The sequence below is a fragment of the Halichoerus grypus genome, chromosome 5, assembly GCF_964656455.1.
Source record: "Halichoerus grypus chromosome 5, mHalGry1.hap1.1, whole genome shotgun sequence".
NCBI classification, from domain to species: domain Eukaryota; kingdom Metazoa; phylum Chordata; class Mammalia; order Carnivora; family Phocidae; genus Halichoerus; species Halichoerus grypus.
Window position 1 is genome coordinate 179,812,811 of NC_135716.1, and position 27,977 is coordinate 179,840,787.

General features: G+C 45.9%; 1 protein-coding gene across 2 annotated transcripts in view; it reads right to left on the bottom strand.

Moving 5' to 3' along the window:
• Positions 1–27,977, bottom strand: part of PEX14 (peroxisomal biogenesis factor 14) — a 135,789-nt gene that overhangs the window by 66,467 nt on the left and 41,345 nt on the right. For both annotated transcript variants that reach the window (XM_036123488.2, XM_036123486.2), the window contains exon 3: positions 17,804–17,888. In XM_036123488.2, the coding sequence (XP_035979381.1) occupies positions 17,804–17,888 (85 nt within the window). The remainder of the gene's footprint in view (positions 1–17,803; positions 17,889–27,977) is intronic.

Consider the following 27,977-nt stretch of genomic DNA (forward strand, 5'->3'; position numbering starts at 1 on the left):
CACGGTGTACCAGCACCCCCACCCCAAGTCACTGAAGAGCTCATCCCCTAATGAGGGGCACAGGGACAGATGTGCACGGCTCCCCTTTGCCATGTGTCAGCCTATCCTGTGGAATCCAGACTGTAGCTGCCAAGCTCCGGGAATATCTAGGGAGAAACGGAGCAGCTTCCGGAGGGCCAGAGCATTACCAATGTCACAAACTCCAGCCAGGGGCACAGAGAGACAAAGGTCATGCCCTGACGGGGCAGACAGGACACACGGCCAATCCCCGTCGTTCACAGAATTCCCAACGCGGCATGGCGGCACGGGAGGAGGCCGTACAGAGAAGGTGGCCCCTCTCCCTTTTGCCCCGTGCTCTGTGGAGTGTCCAGCCTGGCCTGTGAGCGCCAGCCCTGTAAGTCGGAATGCTTTGTCCTGAGAGGCTGTGCCATGCACATTCTTTAAAATTATTCCGCTTTCTTCCTTCCCTAATTCCTGTGTCTCTCTTTCTCTGTCTGTGTCACCCGGCCTCCTCTCCAGTCTATTCCTGTGTGTCCCAGAGGGGCCAGAGTGAAGCAAGCCCTACGGTTATGATGCAACGCCTGGCCACAGGTGAGACCCGGACTCTTCTGGAAACCTAACGAACGGGCAACAGCAGCTTGTGTTCTTCTTGACAGCACACAGGTGCTGATAAATACCGACCTCCAGGGTATTCTCTGCAAACACAGGCAGCGCGGCCCCTCACCCTCACGGGGGCACACACGCGCACACGCACACATGCACAGGCACACTCACAACCTCCCCGGCTCTGCTCCCGCACCTCAAAAACAAATTATTTAACTATTCTCTTCCCTGAGGATTAGAGCTGTAATTTCAAACCCACAGCTCCTCAGCTTGTCTCTCACGCATGCAGAACATTCTGATAGGTTAAATGCTGCCATTTAATTACTATAATGAGAGGTGCTTTTTTTGGGTTTCCTCAAACATTGATTTTTCCCTCTCGTTTTACACTGGAAGTCATCTTTAACATGTTTTTCTCCATAATTTTCCCCATCCTCCCTTCTCCCCCCCTGCCCCACCATGTACACAGGGAGGGAGGAAGGAGAAAGGCTCTTTAGGTCAATGTCTTGAAAAGTTACCAGAGGTAAATGGAAAGCAATACTGCACATCCAAACCATTAATTAAAAATCTCTTTTTAATATAACGTTTAAAAATCTTAATCTAAAAAAAGGCAGAAGGAAGAGGCAAAAGTCACCAAAGTGGACTACAGCGGTGACCATCCCAGACAGAAATGGTCAGTGAGAGACCAGAAAGGGCTGGGGGGGGGGGGGGCAGGGAGCCGTCCTGTGGGTGACTCTAATGAGGGGACCAGAGGAGTGATTTCTGGAGATGTCCAGCTTTAAAGCAGCCCCAAATCAAATAAGGAGGCTGTTTTCCATGAAAAGGCTGGACAAAAGCCAACTGAGCAAGATGCCTACAGGGAAGAAACTTGCTTTCACATATACTTTTTTTTAAAAGGTGTGCAACCTATATGCTTTCTAAAACTGCAGATCATAATCCACCACCAAAACAAGTGCATTCTGCCCCAGGAAGGGGTCCGGACGGAGCTGCAGGGCAGTCCGAGGCTGAGTGTCTGGGCCTGGGGTGGAGCTGGACCAGCACCAGAGGAGAAGTCTGAGGAAGTGAAATGCTCTTCCCCTTCCCTCCTCCAGGGGACCTGCCCTGAGCTCTGCGACCTCCCAGGGAGTCATCCATCACTAACAACACTAACTAGGTCTCTTTCATTCTCACTCCTGCTGGAGCTGCTGCCTTAGGCTTTCTGCTTTAGCACCACACACTTTCTACCCCTCTGACTCATCGATTCACAAGAGTTAAGGTACTGAGAAGGCCATCTGCTACCAGAAAACCAAGGCACATGCAGGGTCAGGTCGCTGTAACCATCAGGTCGTACACTGTGCAGGGAGGCCCTGACACCCATGGAGACCACATCAGCAGAGCCTACTGGCCGTAAGGAGTGGATCAGTGGAAATACATACAAACATAAATGGACCAAATAAATAAATAAAATAAACGGTCAAACTCAGGGCAGATGGCAGGGGCAGAGAGGAGCTTTCTGGAAGAAGCGTTTCCAGTGGCAACTCAGCATGATCCTGGTCCATTTCCGTGGAACCCTCTTCTTGGAAAGGAGAGGCAGGCTTCACCAGGAAGCAGTGATCGCCTTCTCACAGAGAAACCATTTCCAGATAAAATACCACTTGCTTTACAAATGCCATCTTCTCTGTCTTCAGAGAGCTTCAAATTCCAGTGAAACCACTCACCCATGTCTCTCCGCACAGAGAGCACGCCTGACAGTCACCCCTGGAAGCAACATGAAAGCCAGGAGACCCACACCACGCCACTGGTGTCTGATGGTGACACACCGTGGTGCAGCTGCAGTGTGAGCACTAATCACACGGGGGCCTCCTCTGGACCCCATGTTGTCTGACTCCCGGCCCCGCACTCTCTCCACTCTATCCGTTCTCCTCCATCCAGGTCCCCAGGCCAAAAACCTTGACAGTGAGCACAGACACCTCTCTCGCCTTCACTCCTTGCATCACTCAGCCACCAACTCCTGCAGACTCTACTTCCACACCGTCCCTAATCCATCCTCTCCAACCCCACAACAACCGCCCTCGTTCATCCATCATTTCTCACCTGAATTACTCAGTGAACTCCCAGCTGCCCACCCTGCCTTCAGAAAGAGCTTTCTCAAACACAAACAGGATATATGATTCGACATAAAACTCTTCATAGCTTCCCCACTGTCCACATAATAAAACCCAAACCTTTGAGTTAACACACGTAAGGTCTGACCCCTGCCTACCTCTCCAACTTTCCAGCCTGTTTCCTGAACCTCCAGGCCATTCCTGGTCTCAGACACAATGTTCCCATCCCATCCCTGCATAGATTAAAGTCAGCACTGCTCCCCAAACCCTAAAGACAACGAATCCTCTTGGGAACATCTATAGGGGTAACTCCCCTATAATGACGCCTTTTCTAACCCTTCCACTCTAATCCTCCTCCCCCACCACAGAACTGATCACCCCCTCCCCTGGGCCCCTATACATACACCTATTATAGCCCCTGTAATGTGTTATCACCCATACGACACCTGTTTACATATCATGGAACCTCACTAGACCACTAATATTAAATCTTATTTTTATATTTTCAGTGCTTAGCACAAACGTTGGCCACAGAGGAAATGGGCATTTAATAAATTAGAGAATGGATGGATGGATTTTCCCACTGTATTATACTGTCTCTGTGTATAAAACTGGGAACTAGCAATTCATACAAACACATATATAGACATATACCTAAGAGTCCACATAAAGGAGAAACAAACTCAGAACAATGATTCTAAGAAGCAGGTAATTTAAAAACGCTTGTTTCACCTAAATATGCATTATAACTTCCTGACTGTGTTTGTTGTTAGACTGATATGAAAACTAGTTTCCATCCCGGATCCATCCCTGGGTGGAAAGGGAGCAGAGCTACAGAGAATTAAAGAACTGATCTAAGATTAAACTTTTGCGATGAATATTCACCAGCGAAAAGCTGAGAACAAACCATACTGTGTGTACTACTCTCAGTTCATCATGAAATGCTTTTAAACAAATACCTACCATTTCCTCAAAACAAACAGAGTAATTACGGTAAGGCCTTTAGCGTTCAGCTGTACACGCGATATACAATAACGGCCCTGGAACCACCTCAAAATAATCTCAAAGCCAGATCTGTGTCGCTGGGGCAAGGCTTCCTAGGGCACCAGACTCCAGTGTTCTGTGTAATGCAATGACATCTGAGCTGATGGAGGTGAGCTCTGCTCCGTGGAGGTTCAACTCCTGAGAGTGGATCTTAAAGGTGAGGCACAGCAGCTCAGGAGAAAGTCGATTTAATTTGTTTAACATCATAAAAAGGGACATTTCCACATGGACAGCAAGGACATGAATATCATGTGTGTATGGCAGAATTATAAACGCATTTTTGGCGAAATTCAATAAAGCTGATTCTACTGCATAAGGTCAGCAATTTACTATAAAAAATGATATGATTGCAATTTTTAATATAACCCATGTATTTGCTGCAAGATGCTCTAGAAGATTGTGTAATGTAACCATTCGACCTCTCCAGTGGAGCAGAGATCACCCTATTTACCCTTTATTGTCCTGATAAAAGCCTCCACACAGAACAACAAAGTCAACGGCATTTACGAACACAGCCATCCTCTCAAACCCGAACCTTCCTCTCCTCGAACACAAGAATGAGCTCTCTGGGCAAGAGCCCTCACAGAAGGCAGCAAGAAAATCTCCACGACTAAATAAAACTAAAATTACCTTCATCTTCTATTCCTGATCATAGGAATGTATGTGAAAAGGCATGCATGAAATAAATAACCTCTGTGGTCACTCCGGATTTCATTTCCAGTAACGGGACTCTTCAAGGAGAGCGCCCCAGTCCGCACGAGCAGACGGTGCATTGAAATTCAACGGCTCAGTGATGACAGACACCTGTTCCTCAGACTCAGTGGGCTGCCCAAAGCCCTCATGCTCACATGCACTTTTTTTGAGGAACTAATTCGGGTCACCATGAAGATTAAATGAGTAAATATGTGAGAACGCTTTTTTAAATGTAAAGCAATCCACACAGGCTAGTGGCGATCATAGGGTCCGTATCAGATCACCTTGGGCTTGCTTACGAGTCACGGTATCTGTATCACTAGTAGTGCCTACGGTCTCAGCACCAAGTCCTCCAACGGCACGGGCCCTCTGTGTCCCCACTTCGCGCACTTAGCATAGTGGTTCAGCAGACCTCACGAGAAATGCCTGGCGAACAGGGATGAACTTGGTCACTGATGATATGAAAAATTACAGACTGAGGGATATGAAACGCCAACGGAACTTTTATTTTCAATGGCATCTCTAGATGGAAGCTGGTAAGATGTCACTCTCCTTTTCACTCATGACTACTATGGGTTCTTGGATCAAATCAGGCTCGTTTTCTGCCTTGAGTCTTTGAGATGGCTGTTGCTCGGCCGACACTCTTGTTCTTTGCATCCTGGTTTCAGTAACCCTCCCGAAGCAAACCTCCCCACCCTCCTGCCTCCACCCTCCCAATACCCTCTATCAGAGCACCTTTGCTTAACTGCGACAATTCTGCACATTTCGCATTTCTGTACCCCCCTCCCCCGGCCCAGAATGCTGCATTTTATTAGCCCTGATATTCTTGGTCCTAGGGCCAGCACAGTGCCTTGTAAAAAAATATGCTCAATAAATACTTGCTGGATGAATGCATGAATGAATGGTAAAAACCTTTCAAGATCAGGTATTCAGGTCTTGCACACAACGGCACTATTTTCTGTTCTATTTTAGTACTTAGTCTGCTCTTTTCAGTACTGCTTCACGGAGAGGCTCTGACTAAAAAAAATGTAAGTAAATATCAGAATTGGACTCAAAAGAGGTCATCATGAATCTCCGTATTTATTCTCTTTCAATTACATTCTGTACAAATTAGCTCCGTTTGTAAGTTAAACCGATTTTTCTAACAGCCTCTTCTTCAAACTCAACCTGTGTTCTTTCGGCCAAGACCCCAAATTTTGCAATTAGAATAATTTAATTGACAATTCTGTTTGTGACTCGCAAAGCAGGAGAGGGTATGGCTTTGTTCTTTAGCTTCATAGGTTTACCCCTGTCAGTGGTAAAATATTTTTCTTGTCAGCTGAGAGTACAGATCCAGCTTGAAGCCAAAAACAGAGTGGACGAGAGTCCCGTTCGTCTGCACTTTTAGATTTTATTGACAAGATGACATTTGTGTGGTTGTGATATTTAATTTATCACAGAGGGTCATGATTTCTTCCCCTGAAATGCCATGATAAGGTAAACTTCAACTTTATGAATGAAAGCCTTTGCGATCATTTAACAAACTGAAAATCTACACAAAATTTAAAGACCACCGTCTTACTACAGACAATCTCCTCAACAATCTAATTACAGAAAGATTGCTCGAAAGGGCTTTAAAACTAAAAAGAATAATTAACAGTAAGAGACTGGAGCATTCACAAGTCTTCTGTCTGATGAAAGGGGCGACATCTGAGAAGACTAGCTCCTACCGGATGGTTTAGAAACCAGACACAGGCCTGTGGAAAGTTGGAAGGGAAAAAGTAGTCGAGTTGTTCAATTTAAATAGGAGCCTGCTTGCCCCATCACGCCACTGTCTGAGGACCGTTAGGAGTGACCTCTACTTACTATCACAAACAGAAAGAAGATAAAGCTGTCGACTGACCAACTAGCAAGCCTACAACAAAAAGTAAATTTAAAATAAAAGCACACTAACTCATGCTTTGCAAATACAGACACTCATGCACACACACACATAGCAGGAGAGGCTCAAAAATATTAATATAATAATGGATTGGTACATGAATGAATACTATTCAAAGTTACTTTAAAATTTTTCTAACTATAGTCCAATCAACATAAAATATTGCAAAGCAGAGATTGCCTAACGTCATACCTTAGGTTAAGTTTCGGAAGTCCCTACTTCCAACATTTTCCAGACAAACCCACATATCATGTAGTCCCTTTGGTGAAAACTCGCTTGCCCACCCTTAGCAGCTAAATCTCATTACGACTCCCATCCCTAAGTGAGCCAGAAAGGACTGACAAGTATTCTTACAACCAGCTCAGAAAGCCAGTGCCGATAAAGAACACGTCAATATTTATCTCTTGGACAAACTGAAGATACATTACCACAAAGCTTTTGTTAACAATCAAAGGTCCAGCTCTTCTCAAAAACAACAAAAATAGTTGACTAAAAACAATATCCCCCCTTCACATATACATACAATTTGCTCTTCGTTGAATGAAATACTTTAGATTTACAACTAAACCACTGCCACCTGCTTAAAGACTGAAAACATGAACTCTCTTTTGGCGGACTTTTTTTATTAGCGTGTTTTGGAGCCAAATGAATGCCTCCCTCATTTTGTGGACCGTTTATCTAAATGGCTTGAAAAATCCCGAGTTAAGCCTTCAGTAAGAAAGAGGCTTATGATAAAGAGGTGCTTAGACGCTGTTTGGGGGCAAATATGTTGTAAGTGTGAATCTTTTTTCTTCTATGGGCTCCTCCGATGGCACTCGGCATCCATTCCCACCTCTTCCTAGTGTGCCTTCCTCTGTTAGAGAAGCCGGATGCTAAAAGTTACCCTTCCCAGACTCCTCGGCAGCGAGAGTTCTGGATGGGAGTTAGAAGCACGCACAGGTGATCTGAAAAGTGGAAACGAGGTAAAAGATGTGTACCCGCTGCTTTTGACTGTGGCGAGCATGGGCCAATCAGCAAGCCGGAGACCGGAAATACCTAAGTTCCCTATCGCAGTGCCCAATCTCTAGCCCTCGCTTCACGGGGGTCAAGGGACAGTTTTACAGAGGTAGAAGCCAAGTTCATATGCCAATGTCCTGTCGCTGTTTTTACGGATGTAGAACACACAGCAGTGGTGGCAGTGGCAACTTCCTGATCCTGAGTCACAGCTACGAGGGTGTGCTCTTGACCTCGAATGTTCCGGTGGCAGCCTCCCGATTCCCCGCTTTCCTGACTGGACTGGAGGGCGGAGCGGCACCCCTGGCAAGTCACTCCTTCCATGCTCTGAAAGTCATTCCTGGAGGCCTGGACTTGATTGCACTCCTCTGGCCCCTTCTACAGGGAGCAAGCCCCTAACTGCCTGTATTAAATCCCTCTCTGCTCAAAATTCCTAGAGGTTCTCGTGACGTGAATTTTTATGATACCAACACATCTGTCTTTTTAACATAACATTACAGCAAACTGACTACAGCCCATTAAGAGTACACGTTCTAAGAAGATAGACTCTGTCATATCATGGTCATTGTCAACTAAGCCCTTATTTTCAGTGCCAGGCACTCTGCTAAGAGCTTTTCACCTTACTTTCATTTAATCCTTACAAGAATCTTTTGTAGTAAATGCTACCATTAACCCCATTTTACAGATAGATAAACCACAGCACAGTGAGGGTAAGTATTTTATCCAGGGCCACACAGCTAGAAAGTGGTGACGCTAGCATTTCAACCCAGACAGTCTGTGCACTATTACCTCCCACGCTGGAGTACTCCAAACGTGACCTATTATTTAGTCTCTTAACAATGCTGCCAAAGCCACGTGGTTTTACTACTGGAAAGACATTATAAATATGACACCTGCATCTTGCTCTTCTCCAGGCTCCAAACCTACACACTCCTACATGACTGGGGAGAACATAAAATGGCACAACCACTTTCGAAAACAGTTTGGAAATTTGTTCAAGAGTTAAACATACACCTACCACATGATCCGGACATTCTACCCCTCAGTACCTGCTCAAGAGAAAAAGAATTATATGTCCCTACAAAGATTTATACACAAATATTCATAGCAGCTTTATTTTTAATAGCTAAAAACCAGAAACTCAAATAATCATCAACAGGTGAATGGATAAACAAGTTGTATTATATCCAAACAATGGAATACTATTCAGCAATGAAAAGGAATGAACCGCTAATACACGTAACAACATAGACAACTCTCAGAATATTTATGCTGTGTGAAAAAAGCCAGACCAAAACGTATACACACTGTACGATCCCATTTATATAAAATTCTGGAAAATGCAAATTAATCTGTATGAAAGAAAGCAGACTGGTGCTAGCATGGGAACCAGAGTGTGGCAGGAGGAAGAAGGCAGGAGGAAACATTTGGGGGTGATCAGAGTGCTCACTATCTTGACTACAGTGATGGTTTCACAGGTATACACATGTCAAAATTTTAAATGTTGCACAATTTAAATATATATAGTTTATCGTACGTCAGTTATACCTCTATAAAGCTGCTTAACATACCAAAACCCCACCCTAAGAGTCACCTTCAGTCCTGTCTCCTTCACCTCACACACCCAATCTCCTCCTGAGAATGGCTTACTCTTTTTCCTACAACGTCTGTGGCTCTGTCCTTCCTTCCCAGAAAGTATGTGGTAAAGTTCAAAGAACTCTAGTCAGAAGACTTGGTCCTACGTCTACTTCTGCCACATATTTGCACTACTTAATCTTTCTGAGCCTCTGTGTCCTCATCTATAAAATGGGAGATTCGCTAAATCACGTGTTCATTCATTCAACAAACGTTCATTAACTTGCCTACTAAAAGACCATAGTGAAGAAGAAATTAATCTGTGTTTTGTAAACCATAAAATTTCTACATAAATATGCTGGCATTTTTTAAAAAAGATTTTATTTATTTGAGAGAGCATGAGCGGGGGAGGCGCTGCAGAGGGAGAAGCAGACTCCCCACTGAGCAGAGAGGCCGACCCAGGGCTCGATCCCAGGACCCTGGGATCATGACCTGAGCCAAAGGCAGACACTTAACTGACTGAGCCACCCGGGCGCCCCTATGCCGGCATTTTTACTTCCATCTTTGCTGCCCACCTTCCCAGTCCAGACCCTCCCCACTTGACAATGGACTTGGCAGTGCCCTTCTTTGTGGCTGGTTCTACCACCGCCAGGCCTACTCAGTTTAAATACAGAGCCCAGAGTTAACTTCCTCGATAGCATTGTGACAGAGTTTCAACTGATTCAAATAATGCTGTCAACCATGATTTATAATATTGAGTCCTAAGGCTGGCTCCTTCCTCGCTGCCCATCTCACCAACCTCATTTCTCTTCTCTACAGAGCCCATGGGCCAATCCAGCTAACAGCACGGAAGCCTCCGCATGAGCCTCCCTCACTAACACTGTCTTCCCCACTCTTCTCTGACCATCTACACCCACTGCCTCCCTCGTCTATGTTAAGGAGCTCTGCTGACCTAAGTAACTGGAAAGGAGCATTGTCACTGGCTACCGTAAGGCTACAGACACAAAGAGCTGCATACAACACTGCACTCCAGCTGGTGATGGCGTACATGCTAGCAGTTCCGAAACTACCTTACGTGTGCGCCAGAGATGAATAGGTATGTGCAGTGTTGACTCAAGAAAAACCGAACTCTTCTGCAACTTGTCCTGGTAAGCACCTTCTATTTCTAGTTTGCCCAGGCCCTCCTTCAGTAGCCTCTCACTGGGGCTGGCTCTGCCGGGTATGGAGGAAGCTGGGAAGAGCGAGGCACAGTCTCTGCCCTCGAGGGACTCACAGCCCAGTGCGCTTTACACTCCAGTCTCTCCTGGTCGGACAGGGCCAACTTCTAACTGAGACACTGCCGCCCTTGTGGGTATGCGTAGACGCTGCTCAAAGGCACTTCGCCCCCATCCCTGCCTCCTTCTTTTTTTTTTTAAAGATTTTATTTATTTGACAGAGAGACACAGCGAGAGAAGGAACACAAGGCAGGGGGAGTGGAGAGGGAGAAGCAGGCTTCCCGCTGAGCAGAGAGCCCAATGCGGGGCTCGATCCCAGGACCCCGGGATCATGACCCGAGCCGAAGGCAGACGCTTAACGACTGAGCCACCCAGGTGCCCCCCTGCCTCCTTCTAATGAGCCTCTTGCATTGTGAAAGACAGGTGCTTCATTTTTCTCTCAGGAAGTGCCTAACGTGATAATACTCTGCCCACAACAGGTACTGAATAAAGACCGACCACCTAACCAATGGCCGAGGACCCATAATATCCAATAACGACAAAAGAAAACCAAGCCGTGTGTTTCATTTGGAACAGACTGCGACCAAGTTTCTGAAGATTTCCATTTATTTGAATGCTTTTTTGCATCAAAAATTAAACTTATGAGCCCATATCCCTTCAAAAATGAGCTGAAAAAGGATTCTTTTAGAAAGCATCTTTCCTATAACCAATGACCAGAATGTCCCCTCAGAATCCAAATCTGTGCTAAGCGTGACAACTTGTTATGCAGCCTTTTTTCTTTTTTTTTTTAAGATTTTATTTATTTATTCATGAGAGACAAGAAGAGAGAGAGAGAGAGAGAGAGAGAGAGAGAGGCAGAAGCAGAGGGAGAAACAGGCTCCCCGCTGAGCAGGGAGCCCGATGTGGGACTGGATCCCAGGACCCCGGGATCATGACCTGAGCCGAAAGGAGATGCTTAACCATCTGAGCCACCCAGTCGTCCCGCAGCCTTTTTTCTCTTATTAATTTCTTCTTACCTACAGTCATGTTTATATTAGAAAAGTTTTATATTCTTTCGATATTCTTTATATTCAAAGTCTCACGAAATTTTAAGAAAAAACATACCCTAGCCTACTCACATATGCAAAATGCTTTTACTTTAGCATAGTGCCAAACCAACACAGCACCAACAATGTCTGCAAAAGAATATTCACTGGGGCGTCATCTGAAACCTCAGAAGGCAGGAACCAATCTAAATGTCCACTGATTTGGGACTGGTTAAAAAAAATTCTGATACACGCTCATCCTGGAGTACTACACAGCCACTGAGAAGAATGAATCCAATCTGTAGGTGCTGATGTGGAATGAATGCCCAAATGTAATGTCAAGTGTAAAGGTGAAGTGTAAAATACGCTACTACTGCATTTAAGAAGTGTTTGTCCTTCTCTGGGAGGAGTAATAAATATTAACATGCTTTTATATGGATAGATGATCTTGGGAATGATACCTAAGAAACTGAATAAACAGAAGCATCCTCTGGAAAAGAGAATGGAGGCGACAGGAATAAGAGACAAAAGGAAGACTAATTTTTCACTGTATATCGTTCTTTATGGTTTGAATTTTTGAAGCCACATACACAGCTTACCTTTCCAAAAAATTTTAAAAAAAAGAAAGAAAAAAAAAACTTCAAAAATACTACCACCGTACATGACGACGTCACTGTGCTTTTCTTTGTAGCGTTGTCATAGGCACACAAGGTAAAGAAAAGAGGAATCACTCTTCACTTTCAGGAAAAACCTCAAAGCAACTGGGTAAATCCAAAACAGTTTTGTCCCCCCCACCCCGCCCCGCCCCGCCCCAAGCTCCTCTGGGCCACGCCCCGCCGTGGTAGGGTGAAGTGTAGGAACCCATGTGACTCAGCCTTCTTGGGGGAGCAAGTGCCACCAGCTCCCCCTCTGAACGAGGAGGCCATGGCGTCCCCATTTCCACGGCCTTCAGCCGGCCCAGCTGCTGCAGCTCTCATCCTAGATGCTGAAAAAATCTCTGGAGTTCAAGACAAGTTTGGATAACAAGGGGAGCAGGAAAATTGATGGGGGGAACACCAGTCAGTGTGATGAATAGGCTGGTCCAGAACAGCAGGTGACGGATATGCAGATGCAAGACTGGCAGGGAAGGAAGATGGTCCGTTCACAACAGATGGATGGAGGTGCTCAATCATCCTCAGGAACGAGCCCGAGGCTGCCACACACAGCCCTGTCTGCTCCGCCACGGCAGCTCCTCACTCACCTTCAGGGCACGGCCCCAGCCCCGAGGCGCTCTGCACGGGACCCACACCAGGGCGGGGTCTGCGGGACTGACGGCAGGCAGTGCTTGAGGAAATGCCACCGGACTGCAGGCGGGACTCTCGGGGACTGACTGCTGGTGAACTTCTTCCTGAGCTTCCAAAAACACACCCATTTTGTCTCTCTGGATAACTCATACTCTGGGCTATGGCTTGCCTTGCTAGGGTGACCTGTTTGCCCAGACCTAAGGGACACACGAATTCTAGGACATAGGAATTCCAGTGTTAAAGCCAGGACAGTGTGGGGCAAACCGGAACCAGCGGCCACCCTACTTACCAGCCACTGTCCTCTCCCTTTTCTTTCCCTCTTCATCATCGGTGAAAGAGAACCTAGACCACCTAATTCAGTTCAACCTCATGACTGAGCAGAACTCCTCAGGTCGGGTATTTTGTTTCTTCCAGTCATCTAAGACTAACAGAGAGGTAAGACAGTAAGAAAAATCACCCACCCCCCATCTTTGCCCAGACGGGGAGCATCTTTTTAAAACGTCCATGTTAGGGGGGACCCAGCGGGCTCAGTCGCTGGAGCGTGACTCTTGATCTCGGGGTTGTGGGTTCAAGCCCCACATTTGGAGTAGAGATTACTTTAAAAAAATAAAGAAATAAAATAAAACATCCATGACAGAGAAGGCACAATTATTCCAGCAAATGCAGGAATGAATCTAAATCTCGATGCCACAATCCACGTCTCATTAACAAAGAAATCAGAAGGGCCAGACAGCCCCTTCAGAGCCAGTACCCTTCCTTCCAGCTCAGCCACAGGAGTTTCTGAGGGTGAGGAAATGGGCCACAGCCAAGCATGGGGTCTCCCTTCCCTGCCCCCTCCAAGCTCTCTGCTGGACCCAAGCTCTAGAAAAAAACAGCGTTATAAAAATACTTCTGGCTTCACTAAGACACATTAAAGAATTAATTATAAAGTAAAGCTGAAGGAGAAAATTAATTTTAGAAACATATGAGGTTACAATTTTTTTTTCCTGGAGATGGGGGAGGAAACACAGTTATTTTCGTTCTCATCCTGGGGGCACAAGCTGGGAGCTGTCCAGTCGATAACCTGGCCATCAGAACAAGGTTTGTAATTAAAAGGTCAGTGACCTGGAAAGCCAGGGCCCCACTCCCAGAGCTTCTCAGTAATGACGGAGCTATTAAATTAAGACTGTTATGAAATCAATGCTAAAAAAGCTTTCATGGTAACGAGATTCCATTCAAGGACATGCAAACTACCTCATGAAATGGACGTAAATGATAAAAAAGAAAAGTAATAAAAGAGAGTTAAATTGAAATCTGCGTAAGAATTTACTCCCCCTTGAAATACTCCAGCGAGAGCAGCCCTTCACCTCTGCCCCACTACCAAGGTTGAGACCATCAGGTTTCTTCCTCAAGTTCATTTCCAGCAAGGAGGCTGCTTTGCTACCCGGGGTTCCGCTTCCAGGAACGTAAGAAAGATAAGATCTTGTTTCACCTTTTAGAATGAGAAAGGATGGTGGTGTGTCTCATTTGTTTAGTTTTCCTTTCCCCCCGGACTATTTATTAGATGAGCGAGAACTCAGCCCTTTACTTACACACTTGAGAAAGGCACAATAAGCAAGTCTCAGCCGACACCACCCAGGCCCCATTACGCAGGATTATACAGAGAAGTGTGTGAAGCTCATCGTTTTTCTAGAAGCCTGCTTTGCAACAGATAGATTAGGAGTAAGCTAACAGACAACGCTATCTTCCCCCCACCTCACCTACCCCACCCCCCAAAGAAGAGGCATCACTTTTACCCACCCTACACTCACCCTGCCAACATGTTTGGAAGCAGCCTGCCTCCTACACTTTGTGGTTGGATAGGGTGTCAAATAAACATAAGCCTATTGACAACGCTGTCCAAGCCTCTAACTTTCTGGACCGATTCTATTGCTGTTTTTAAGCTACTCTAACCTCCTGGACTGCAGCCCACTTAAAGCCCAGACATGATGCCTGCCTGGTGAGAACCTATGCAGTCCAGTTCCAGGAGGGCTTAAACCCCACACATAGTCCAGTGACGCTCATGTGCGGCTGACTACGCGGCTGATGTACCATCTGCAGAATCAAGTAGTTGGAAGGAAAACAAAAACGTTTATTCTAATACTCCAAAGGTGAACAGCTGCTTTTCTCTTCCATCCAAAAAATTCCCGATAAAAGAAAGAAATGTCGTAAATTACATAAAATGGCAGTACAAACTTCAAGGAAAATGATAAATGATTCCAATAACTTCATGTTTCTCATTAATGACTTCATATTCAGACTTTAAAGCATCCAAAAGAGAACTCAAAACACAAAAAACAAAAACAAGAAAACCACAAACACAGAAGACCTTTGCAAACCAAAGCTCTTGCATGTCCATCCCATCCACTCCCCACTAGCCTGCCTCCGGTCCCCTCGGTGCCCCGAATCAGAGAGCACAACATTTAACGTGTCAGTAACGGAGGCAGGCTGTAGCCCTGCTCCGGGCTGTGGTTTCACATTAAAACAAACTCAGCTGATGTGCCTAAAGTAACCCTCATTTTCCACTGAACTGACATGCACTACAGGGACCTCAATTTCTATATTAAATATTAAATAATATTAAAAGAAAAACAAAATTGGATTTGCCTTTTCAGGAAAGAGATGTTTATTAAAAAAAAGAAAGTCAAGATTATAATTCAAGGCAGTGCTCCATTGCAATTCCCTGAAGTGATATTTGCTAGGAAAAGCCAAGACTACAGTAGCTGCAAGCTCGCCCAAAGCCAGCGCTCCAAACCCACCCCTGCAACGAGTCCTGCTGGGGGGGGAGGCGTGCGGAGGATGCCAGAACCTTGGTCCCTCCCCTCAGGACACCCTCCCCGCCCCCACAGACCAGCCCACCAACTCTCTTTCCTTCCCAAGTACAGTCAGGGACAGGGGAGACTGGCTCCTTCGCAAAATCCCCTCCTCCCTCACCCCATCGGAGCCGGTGCCAAGCTCCGCGGACCAGGTACACCTGACCCAAGGAAAAACCGGAAATTTAAAAAGTGAAGTGTAAATCCACGAAGGGGCGCTTCTTCCCCAGATGCCAATCAAACCATGGAATCCTCTGCCCAGAAAAGGTCCTGCCAGAACTTACCCTATTGGGACTCAACTCGGAAACAGATAATTACTGACTGAAGCAGCATTTTACAGGATAATGGAGATGGGTGATTACAGCCAGTGATTCTGGACTGAGGCTCAGGGTAGACTCCTGTGGCTCTCTTTAGAGGAAGAAGGGTAGGAGGCCTCTCCGGGTTCCTGCTGCCTGAAATTCTAAAAACTCTCATCCACATTAGGGGTCAAGGAGGAACTGTGCCCACTCCACACTGACAAATACTCATCTCCCTCTCAGAGAGGCGTGCTCCAGTCGCCCTGTCTAGGTGTGCAAGCCGTTCCCACCCCAGCGCTGGTGCTCCTCAACCCCGGGCGCCTGGCATTATTTTTCTCCGTGGCACTTGTCACTCGACATACAATGGATCTCGTTTTCTCATTGGTTAATTGTCTGTCTTTCCCCCTTAGAATGTCAGCCCGGTGAGGGCAGGGATGCTGTCTGCCCTCTTCTCTGCTGAGTCCCTGGGGCCCAGAACGGGGCGTGTGCAGGGCAAACACTCTCCGATGGATTAACTAATTGACTGGTTTTGTTTTGCGTTATATTTAAAGGAGCAACAAATAATAATTGCACAAAACAGTTTCCTCTCCACAGTAATTATTAGCCAACTAACTCAAAAGAAGTATTATTTGGTCCAGAGTTTCTCTCTCTCTCTTTTTCCTCTCCCTCTCCCAGTCAGGGATTTATTAAAATTAAACAGATTAGATGGAGCTCCTGATACTAAAACTGCTCAGCAAAGCCTGCGGTGGGGAAGTGCCGAGCAAACACCAGAGACATTTGTCTCTAAATTGCTCTAAATACCTTCTGCAAATGAAATTCTAACCCAGCTGCGTTTGAGAGAAAATGAGGAATAACTGGTCATTGTCAGTGGAAGAGAAGATCAGGCAGTTATAATACCGCACAATATACTGGGGCAGAGGATCTCTCGGCAACCATAGATTTTGTCTCAGGTTACCCCGGGTAATCAGCACAGCTTTTAGGCTCAGCTTTCCCCGGCTTCGATGCTTTGATGAGAGAGCTGAAATCCCCAAGCTTTTATGATTAATTACTCCCCATAGGTACACATATTTCAAGGAAAAACTCTTTTATGGCATGATGGTTGCGGAGTGGAGAGGCCGGCCAACGCACTCCAAATTGTAATAACCACCTACGGATGGGGGGCGAGCACGATGCCGCCAGCAAATGCACAGTGCCCCTCACCAACTCCGTCACAGGGGCCAGCCCTGAGGCTGCCTCTAAACAGATGCCTGCGAATGGAGAGCTTCAGGCTCATTCTGCCCCAGTGCCAAGGGTGCAGGCCTGGGACACGGTCCCACAAGCATCTCTGTGGTGGGACGCCAGGGAGCAGATGGAGGAAACACCACCAAACCACTCCGTCTTCTATTTCCAGCCACAGATGACTTAAAGCTCACAACCTCAAATTCTGAAGCTGACATTCCAGCTCCTGAAGGAAAAGGAGTTTTGTTTAGGGGCGGGGGGGGAGGGGGGCGCGGAGCGCGGCAGCAGAGAGGAGGAAGAAAACTCACTCCCCCCACCATGGTGTATAAGGGCCTCCACACAACTTTCCAGCTTTCTAGAAAATTAGATGTTCAAAGAGTGAAAAGTCAGATTCCTTTTTTTGTTTGTTTTGGGGTTTGTTCTGTATTTTACAGAACAAGAAAAATATCCTAAATTGCAACAGAGCCAGAAGAGATTCTTTCTGCTTTGGACAATATTGAATTTGTCAAGATCCATTTAATCCCTGCTTACAGAAATACCATAAAACCAGTAATTTACCACTTCAATCCGTAAATCAGACTGACCCCAAGCTTGACCTTAACCTGACCTTGTTTAGTCATCTCATTTCCCTCGTCTTTCAATTTCTTTCTTCCTGATTCTTTACTGAGGCAGCTGACCTCCTAACCTAAAGCCAGTCACTGTGTAGCCAGGGTCATATTATCAGAAGAACGGACCAGAAGCAGAAGTCCTCCACAGTCTCATCCAATGGGCCTCTTCTTGATGCCAGTGCCAGGCTGTCCTGGGCTAAATTGTTGGCCTAACATCTGGTGCTGGATCATCCAGACAGTATCATCTCTCTGCTCCACTGTAAGGAAAGAAGCCTGCATTCCCACTGAGGGGGCTCCCCTCACCCCCACACCAGTGGGACAACTACGGAAGGTCCTTTCAGCAACAACGTGGCTTTCGTCTGCCCCGTCCCCAGTCCCTTTCTGCAGGCCACACTGTATGGCCTTGGGAAATCTGTACCTTTCTTCTTAAGGAATGCTCTCCTGGTCGCAAGTGGGCTCTGGCGGACCCGGGAATTCTGTAGAAACTTCATTGCTGTGGCAATCTGGTCAGGGAGATAAAAGAAGAAAAGTAAACTTCAATAGGCTGAATTTCAAGATTAAAAATCCTACCAGTTTATCCCAGGTCCAGAGAAATAGGCACACCACTGTGGTCAAATATATAACCAGTTACTTCTCACATTTAAAATCTACCTAAATAAAAGACTATGTCAGGTCCCACTGGCTCCCTGTATCTGATTCTATCAAACCTAATCTCCTCAGCCTAGCTTTTAAGACCTGCAATAATCTTTTCCTCTTCTCCGTGTTCAAGCTGTATCTTCATACTCCTCGGCAGGTAGCCCTCTCCTGGCGATGCTCATCCACGTCACTATACTTGTGCTCGAGCTATGCCCTTGTTCTAGACAGCCTCCCTTTCCCGCCTCTACCTGTCTAAACATTGCGTACACACACACACACGTACACGTGTACAAACACGCACACACACGCACACCAGCACAGCCCTTTTATAGCCTGTGCTAACTCCTCGAAGTCTTCCCTAAATAAGCAAGCCATCTCTGATCTCCCGATTCTCTTAAATTCTTTGATGCTCGTAGCGTGTACCATATAATTGAAGACATAATTATACTGTCTTCTAACGTTCAGGCTGCCTCCCCAACCACACCGCAAGCCCCCGAGGAGAAGAGACCACGCTGCCTCCACAGAGCCTGGCCAAGTGCTGAGCAGAGACCGCTGGGAAGGATTATGTAAGAGACAACGCACCCAGCCATTCACACCGGTCCCTCTTATGCAACGGAGCTCAGTCCTGAAGAGACTTCAAAGGACAAAGTTTGGGGTTTCGTGGCTAAAAGCTGACAGATTGACAGACAATCCCCCTACCTCTGGTAATGATATTATTTAATGAAATCTTCATATCTACAAATAAGCCAAGGAGGGGGTGGGAGGAAAACTGCTGAAGGTATTAACCTTCACATCACTCAGCACACACGCAGCGTGTGTTTGCACGCCGCCCGTGTGCTCTCCGTCCCGCGCACTAGTGCAACGGGGGGGACACGCCAACCTGCCCCAGACAGGAAAGGGGCCGTTTTAAATGACTGGCATTATTCATCTCATCAAGACCAAAAGAATAATATAGTCTTGTGTTACAGGTAAAGTCAACAGACCCTGGAGTTCACTCCTAAGCTGTTGAAAGAAAACATTTCTAAGGGACCAAATATAAGGAACTTTTCTAAGATCCTTCAGACTAAGGGTAGCAGCTATCCAGAGACTCAAGCACAAAGTACTGTGACTATCAATGGAATACAACTTACAAATATTCTATTTTATATGAATTTAATCCTGAGTCCAGCCAGGCTTCCCTGGTAGCAAAAGATAGGAGGATAAATGAGGAAAAAAAAAAACACAAAAGGCCAGGGCAATTCCCTTATGTACCTTCCCCCATAATCCCTCTATTGGAGGCTAGCCTGAGACATTCTCCCTGAAGGATGAATTCAGGTGTCCCAGACCTTTAGATTCGGGCCTGGCGGCGATAAGACACACTCGTGTTCCTAGAGACTGGTTGTAATTCGTCCAGCATTGCAAACCTCTTAACCCCCATCATGAGCTGCAGTGGTAACCAGCCAGCTCTGGACTAGAGAGAAACCGATGCTCCAGATTCTAGACCCCCGAACTCCACATCCCACGCCCCCTCGGCCCCTCAACCACATCTCCTCGGGTCGCACCAAACTTAAGAACAATCTGACACACATCTACAAAACGGATGCGTTCTAATGAAGCGATGGGAGAAGGGAGAGAAAGAAGAGGAAAACAGAAGAGGGACTAGGGAGCAGGAGGGAGCGGCAGGGGAGAAGGCGGCCACTGGACAAGTGGAGAAGGCAGAGGAGCTGGACCAGAAGGGGAGGCAGAAGAAGTGGGGAGAGGAGAAGTGGGAAGGGGACGTGGGGAAGGAGGAAGGAGAGAGACAAGAGGAAGAGAAGCCCATGTCCAGGAAGGAGTGGACAGCTACACAGTCACAGGCCCCACGGGGTCAAAGGCCATCGGCCTGGTTCAGATGGCTTGGGGATGACTGCTCTTCACCTGGAGAAAAAACGCACCTTCCACACACAAGACAATTACATCACCAGTACCATGCAGCGGTGGCTGCACGCGGCGACATGTGCACCAGGTGTCAGAGGGAATGTGGAAGAGCGGCCCTTAAGCAGCAGATATTAACAGCACGGCTCCTCTCATTTACCCATAGAAGCATCGACCTTTCCTTCATCCTTCCAAAATTTTCCATGACAGAGAAAGAAAACAGAATCCCACCACTAAAACGCACAGGTTTCACCTTGCTTTTTTAATATAGTCCTTGGTATATGCATTTCTGGTCAGAGAGCAAAGTTCTGATGGGTTTAATGGTGCACTCAATGCAGTGCCTGGCGCATTCCATCAATTTTTTTTAAAAAATTGCATCTCTTATTTCTTTAAATACATTAATCAGCCTAGTGTAGGCAAAACGGATCCATCGGACAATGCAATAAACATGAATTATCATCTATCCAACACGCATAATGGCTTAAAAATACATAATAGCAGGTGTAGTTTAAATGATTAGTTATTACACCTGTGGTGGGTCTGATTCAATTGGGAAAAATCATCTTTAATAGGTTAAAAGGTTTAGATCACCATGCTTTCCTTAAAGTGGCTGTAGAGAGGGAATGATGGAGTGCTCTGTCATTAGTAATTCATTTAAGAAAAACGTGGGGGATATAGCAAAGAACAGCATAAACGAGCGAATCCAATTTAAACATCAGGTAAAGTAGAAAACACCTTTTAAAAAAGCAAGATAAATGAATTCGGAAGGGAGATGAAATTGACGTATTTATTTTAACGGGAATTTGACAAAGTCCCGGCACACTTCAAACTTGCAAAAATATGAACAATTTCTTTTAAAGTTTCCATTCACTAATTTCAAGCCATATAAAATCATACTGCCAAACACCTACATAAAGTATATTTGGGGCTCGTTTATGTTCCTCTTGATCTTTGTCTGAAAATGCAGGCGACAGGCAAATCACATATTTAACAGCATCGATATCACTACGCCAGATGCAAAAATATAAAGCATCCAAACTAACAGCCTCAACATAATGTGCTGAATAAGAAAGATACCCAGATAAGCAGCTACATGTAAGGGTGAACATATGAAAACCTCTCTCCGCCGTTCACTAATTATTTCTTCGGCTACTCTTTACTCCCCCACCCCACCCCTGCCGCCCAAGGACCTGGCGCTACAACAGGGGGTTAAGGCCTGTCCAATCCGGAATTTTATATGCCCGGGGATTCATCCACAGATGGTAAAAGATTTCCCCCAAATCTTTACCCATAATGCAAATGTTTTAGCACACTAAGTAACTGCCAGCACCCTCGGTCCGCATCTTTCATTCACCCATGGTTGGACACTTTTCATTAACTTCATGAAGCAACTCAACTGACTCTTCCTCTGCAGAGGTCCAACACACACAGCGTGCTTTTGTTGGCTGAAGGGATGGGGTGCCTGCAGCCTGTCCTGTATTATCGTTTGATTTTCTAATTAGGAGATGAATGTGACTATTCATGGGTTATATCTGTGCCCAACTAAATTACATAAATTCAGGCCAAATCTTCTGCCTCAATGTCAAAGATGTAAAACGGAGACAGGAACTTTATTGCACATGTCGTGGGAGTGCAGTAAGCCAGGGAAGATTCTGGCGCAAAGCACCTGATGCCGCTGTGGGAAGCCACTCGCCGCTGAGTCCACGAGAAACGTGGAATCGGCTTTCCTTTCCCCTCCTCTTGCACTGAGAGTTCCTAATGAGTGCACCTCGGATTACCAGGAGCTGCACCATAAAAATACAGACGATGAACTCGGAAGAAAACAGAAGCAAAGTTTCTCGCCACCCCTATTTCTGTGACCCTATCTTCTGCCTCCCTCCCCCAAAAAGCAAAATAAAAGCACCCTGGCACCATCAAACTCCTCAGTCTTAGGGAAATTTGATCATTTTCCCTGTTTATCACTAAAGTGACTGCCTGCCTCTGCACTGGGCGTGCCGGAGGGACCGCTGCAGCCAGGAGGAAGAGGGGACTTGCGGCTGAAGGACACCTTTGGACCCCAGATGATCAGCCAATCGCGAGAGACCCTTGTTTGAGAGCCCAGGATTTGTGACTGTAAATCAATGGAATACAGTATACTCGGGGGCTCTCTACGATGAACTATGCGCTGTTAAATGCACTGTGTAGGGTAAGTAATCCCTGGTGAGAAGAATCAAGGTTCTGGCAGTCCTCGCTGAAGAGGTGCTTCCTATGTGTTTCCCACTCTCCTACAAAAGACCTGCACACTGTAATCTTCAGAACATACACTTTATTTTCTGCACGAGGGGGACGGGAGAACAGAGCTTGCCTAATAACGAGCCTGGGGTGTGAGGAAGCCTGAGCACTTTGCACCTGACATGTAAACCGGATGCATTGTCTCCAGTGACACTTATTTGGAATGCCACCAATTCCAGCACTCCTGTGTGCTACATACACATCTATCTCCTAAACTGTGAGCATTCATGAGCCATTTTAAAATATTAAAAATATTCAAAAATTAATGACACTAACAACCAAAGCCAAGTCCTTTTTAACCCAGAGAGATCACAACCGGAGGGCAAAAGAAATGACCGATGTGCGGGCCTGAAACCCCACTCCCGACGCTGCGCCGGCGCACGTGCACTGCTCAGAAGATTAAATTGCCTGTGAAAGGTTCCTATGCTCGTGCTCTAAAGTAGATAGATACCCAGAATCCTGTTAACAAGCGTTAGACCAAAGCCAACTCGAGTTTTAACAAGGACTGACTTTAAAAGCTAGGCAATGCTGAGAATGAGAGCACCCTCTTCAAACAGAAATGCTGCATTTTAGTAAGAAATCAGTACTCTGTCAGGAGTTCCTTGACAAATATGGTCATCGGTGGCACAAGGAAATAGTTGCAAAGCAGCTGTTAATCAGAGAAACACATCGTAGAACGCTGATGCTAGCACTCGTGAAAAAATGCAACGGGCTAATTATGAAGCTATATATCTCACTAAAGAGGCCGTGTTCCTTGAGATTCCAGGCAAAGCAGTCTCAGATCCAGGGTCCTAGGACAACATAATTCTGGCTCTCTGCATCCAGAATCCTCCCTAATCTGCGGCCGCCAATCCCAGGCTCTTCGTTCTCTTTCGAGCCTCCTTGCTCCCCTTCCAGCTAGGGAAGGGGCCGAGAAGGGTAACCGCTCTGGAAGCAGGGGCACCCGCGGGCCACATGCCGAGACACTGCACGAATGCACCCAGAAGGCGTCAGATCCTAAACCAGAATGAAAGGAAATCTATGAGCCCGCAAAGAAATGTCAGAACCCGCGTTCTAAGTGCGGCAGGGGAGCAAACGTGTGTGAGCTTCAAGCGAGGGGGGACGGCGGGGGCGGCCGCCCCCCAGTCGCCAAAATGAAAAGAAAGAAGAAAAAGCAGCAGCAGTAAACATAAAAACTGAGACTGTTGTGTTTGAAATCCCAAAGGGAGGAAGGGGGCCTGGCAGAAAGCTGCTCTCAACAGTGTGAGGTGCCACTCAGGGAAGCTGAGGCGCTCGCAGGCAGGTGAGGGGAAAGTTAATATGCACAGGAAGGCTCGGTCAGCCAAAATTCAATACGATCCCGTGCAAGGACAAGGAGGAATGAGGCTCCCCGAAACCAGACTAGTGGGAGTGGGGGGAGGGGCGCCACTGAACGCTCGGAGCAAAACCACTGGAATGGCAAGAGGGGAATAACCTTGAGGTGGACGCGCGCTGCTCGGGCAGCCCAAGCGCAGAGCCAAAGTGCCCCCTAGCCGGAGCCGGCGGCCGCGCAGTCCAGGGGCGGCCGCCCCGCTGACTCCCACAGCCCCAGTGAAGTGTTTTCACTCAGGGAAAATGAAATGTTTTGCAAGATGAAACAGAATGAAAATTGAGGTTTTAGGTAATTACTAGTTGGCATTTACATATCACGGGCTGGTTCAACACCTATTCATTTTCCTCTTTTATTTTCAATTTTTTAAAATTGCTCATTAAAAATGAACAGATGACAGTGACAGGATTTTTTTTTTTTTTTTTTTTTACTCTTTCTCCTTCTCTGAGGGTTACAAAATCAAGAGGTACTTCTAGCCCGTTTATCTACAGTTAACACACACACACACAGAGGTATGTTTCATTTACATCAAGGGGGAAAGGAGAGGGGAAAGTCAACAATAGCCAGGAAGTTCAAAGATAAAGACAGTGCGTTGTACTTGAGCCAGCCTCCTGCACCTGGGCAAGGAGTACGCTAGTAAGCGCCCCGGCACTCAAGGAGTTAAAGGAAAGAGCCTCTCTTTCGACTTGGAATTTCCTGGTTTTTGTCACTGTGTCCTTCCCATTGTTGATTTGGGTTACAACCCTATACTAATTAAGCTTGTGGGCCCTAATTTCCTTTGTTTTACTTTCCTCTGTCCTTTTGTTTTTCACATTAAAGAAATAAAGTATCTCTAGTAGGAGTGCACAAGAGTTGACATGATAGAACATAATATTTTTAAGGTCTACTGTGTAAATCTGTATTTAGGGAATTCCAAAGCACGCATTATTGACCCTAGTCTCTCTTAAAACACATTGATATATGTAGTAAAAGCCTTTATGAAAAGTGGCAACGTCGTGTGCACCAAAACTACCTTTCAAAGTGAAATACCTCTGCATTTAAATTTTTCTTCTTCTTGGCCCGAGTTAAAAATATTGCATGAACTGCTTGTCAGAATGTCATTGTTTTGTTATTTGATTAAACTAGTTCTTCCAGAAATGTGTGTGGAAACTAAAAAGCATCTTAAGCCAACGTGCACAGCCTAATATCAAGTGACAGTGATCTTAGGGGCACGAGGGTGACCCTGGAGGGTACTCTGGGTGCCAGCCTGCGGCCCACGGGGAGCCGATGCAGTTGGGGCGGCAAAGCTGAAAAGCAGAGGAGCTGCCGCTGCACGGCCCGCCTGTGACCGCGCCACACACAGGGCCGGAGTGCACACGCTTGCCAGAGAGGAAATGAAAACCCTTACTTCTGGGTTGAGAAGATCAAAGTTCCTTTTTAGGAAAGGTTGAGAAGGAAAAGGATTTTCTCCTTCAGGGAGAAAGAAAAGCAAATTTAAATGCCTTGTCCCCATGCATCCCCACCTGAATTTAGATAGCAGCCCCTCTAATTTTTGATGCGACCAACAAAGCAGTTACCCAAAGAGGGGAGGAAAAAAGGATGACATTTGCCTTTTCCTTGGCTTTGAAATCCAACTGGCAGCAAATTGTTTGAAGTCCTGCTTAGAGAAGAAACTGTAATAGCCTCCATACTGAAAAGAGGAGGAAAATGCCATTATACACGGATCACGGTAACAGTGACCTCAGCGGAGAAGGCAAACGAGCTGGCTGCAAGTCGGAGGTCTGGCCGGCGTGCCAGGAACAGAAATAAAAGGTTTATGTGCCAGAGACGTGTGGCAAGAGTTGGGTGCTCGGTCCCAAGAGGTACCAAGGAAAGGCAAGGAGTTCAATTCCTTAACACGGTGTCTTTCAACAGCTCCTTGACTGCTCCTTCTGCCAGTTTCCCTCGGTTTTGTATTTTCTATATTCCTCTAATTTCCCTGCGCTGCTAAAGAGGAAGCAGAGAGCACCCAGGCTTCGTGTTGTAAAATTAATGAAGGTGTCAAGCTGTTGGGTTGAATCACTCCAAAGGAATGTAATGACTCAGTGTCCAAGATGCTCCCTAGGAGAACTGTGAGCTCACTCAGTGACGGTGGCTGGTGACTCCAACACTAAAAATATGTAGCACTCAGTCCCCAGGACCTTCCTAATGATACCACTGCTTCTACCTCCCCGTCCCTCTCTCTCCAGCACAGGCTGAATTTTCTGCTTTCTGGTTACGGCTCTCCAACGCCACTACTTCTCAGATGTTCAGCAGATGGAACAGTGCTTCATGTCCCACTTCTTTTGAAGTCGGGGCCACACGGAGATTGGCAAAGCCCTCTCTGGTCATGCACTATCGAGATGTGGGATGATTAGAAAGGGGACGAAGGTTATGTCATGGACAGTGACAGTAGAGGCTGGACACTGAGCGGATGACCACCAGGCGGTGCAGGCCAGGGTCTCCTCAGGATGGCTTAGCACCTTGGGCTCTGAGAGCAATGAGATGGGCTCCTGGACTCCACGGAAGATAAGCTCTAGACCAAGAAACCGTCTACAGTCACCCCACATACAACGCAACACTAAAACCTTTGAGGCGTCACTAAATGACACTCCTACCAAACGTCCCACAAAAAAACTAGAGACTTAATGTTAAAATAGATTTGAATACAAAAGAAACAGACATAGTCTTGAAACAGTTTGAATGCAAAGACAGCAAGAAAAGAATTTAAAATGACAAATGTCATTATTTACGATAGCCAAGATATGGAAACAACCTAAGTGTCCAATGGATGAATGGATGAAGAAATTATTACGTGTGTTCTCCCTTTCTCTCTCTCTCTCTGTCACACACACACACACACACACACACACACACACACACACACACACAGGAATATTATTCAGCCATAAAAGAAAAGAATGAAATCTTGCCATTTGTGACAACATGGATGAACCTTGAGGGTATTATGCTAAGTGAAGTCAGACAGAGAAAGACAAATACTATATAATCTCTGTTATATGTGGAATTTAAAAAAAAACAAAACAAAAACAAATAAGGGGCGCCTGGGTGGCTCAGTCGGTTAAGCCTCCGACTCTTGGTTTCAGCTCAGGTCATGATCTCAGGGTCATGGCATGGAGCCCTCTGTTGGGCTCCGCCCTCAGCAGGCAGTCTGCTAGGGATTCTCTCTCCCTCTCCCTCTGTCCCTCCCCACCGCTCTCAATCTCCAAATAAATAAATAAATAAATTCTTAAAAAAAAACACACACACAAGCTCAGATTGGTGGTTGCCAGAGACAGGGGCTGAGGGGTAGAAGGCGTAGAAGACATGAGTGAAGGGGGTAAAAATGTATTTTAAAAAAAGGAACCTGTGTTTCAAGTCTAGGACATAACTTCATCCAAGGGCATAAGGGGAAAATTACGTACGTACCTTAGGAAACAAGTGGAGACTGCAGTCTGAGGACTACAGGAATCATACATAAGCACTGGCTTGTAGTTAATAAAGTTGTTTCCCAGGGGAGTGCAAGTCAACAATCCTGATACTGCTATACACATGTACTGGGATTGAGCAAATAAGCAGACAGACGACGGACAGAGGTAAAAAGAAGAGATAAAATTGTTTTCATAAATAGTAACAGGTATACCGCTAGCTCTTCTTTAGTGCTGTCCCACAGACAAAGGAGAGACAAGATCTAGCTCTTTCCATACTGTGACATTCTGCTATACTCTTTTGCTTTTGTACTTGATCTGCCCTCTCTGCATTTAGCATTCCCTACTTAACGTACTGAATTAATTTGTACTCCTCCAAAACAAAAAAAAAAAAGAAAAAAGAAAAAAAATAAAGAAAAGAGGAATTTTCAGCTAGGCCCGCCTGGACTCCATTCTAGCTCACGTGCAACTGCCTTGGCCTCCAGGCTGGATATCGCTTAACTAGATAGTGTGTTATTTAAAATATTCTGTATACAGGGGCGCCCAGGTGGTACAGTCAGTTATTAAGCCTCTGACTCTTGGTTTCAGCTCAGGTCGTGATCTCGGGGTCATGAGATCGAGCCCTGAGCACAGAGTCGGCTTCAGAGTCTCCCTCCCTCTCCCTCTGCCCCTCCTGTTCGTGTTGTCTCTCTAATAAATAAGTATTTTTTAGAAATGTAAAATATTTTGCATATAAATAAATAAATAAGTAAATAAATAATGACAAATGTAGACAGCCTTTAAATCACCTTTAGATCTACTGGAGAGCCCAAGAAAGTAAGCAGTTAATATCTGCACTAACAGAAGACCACCAAGTCCTAGTTTCTGCTATTAGTTTAGGTTCTTTTATGGCCTAAGAGGAAAAAAATAAAAGTATGAGATCCAAAAGTATGATTCATAATACTGGCAGACTCAAAAATCTTCAAATTTACAGTAAGATGATAGGGATTAGAAACGGTTTCTATTCAACTAGTGAAATG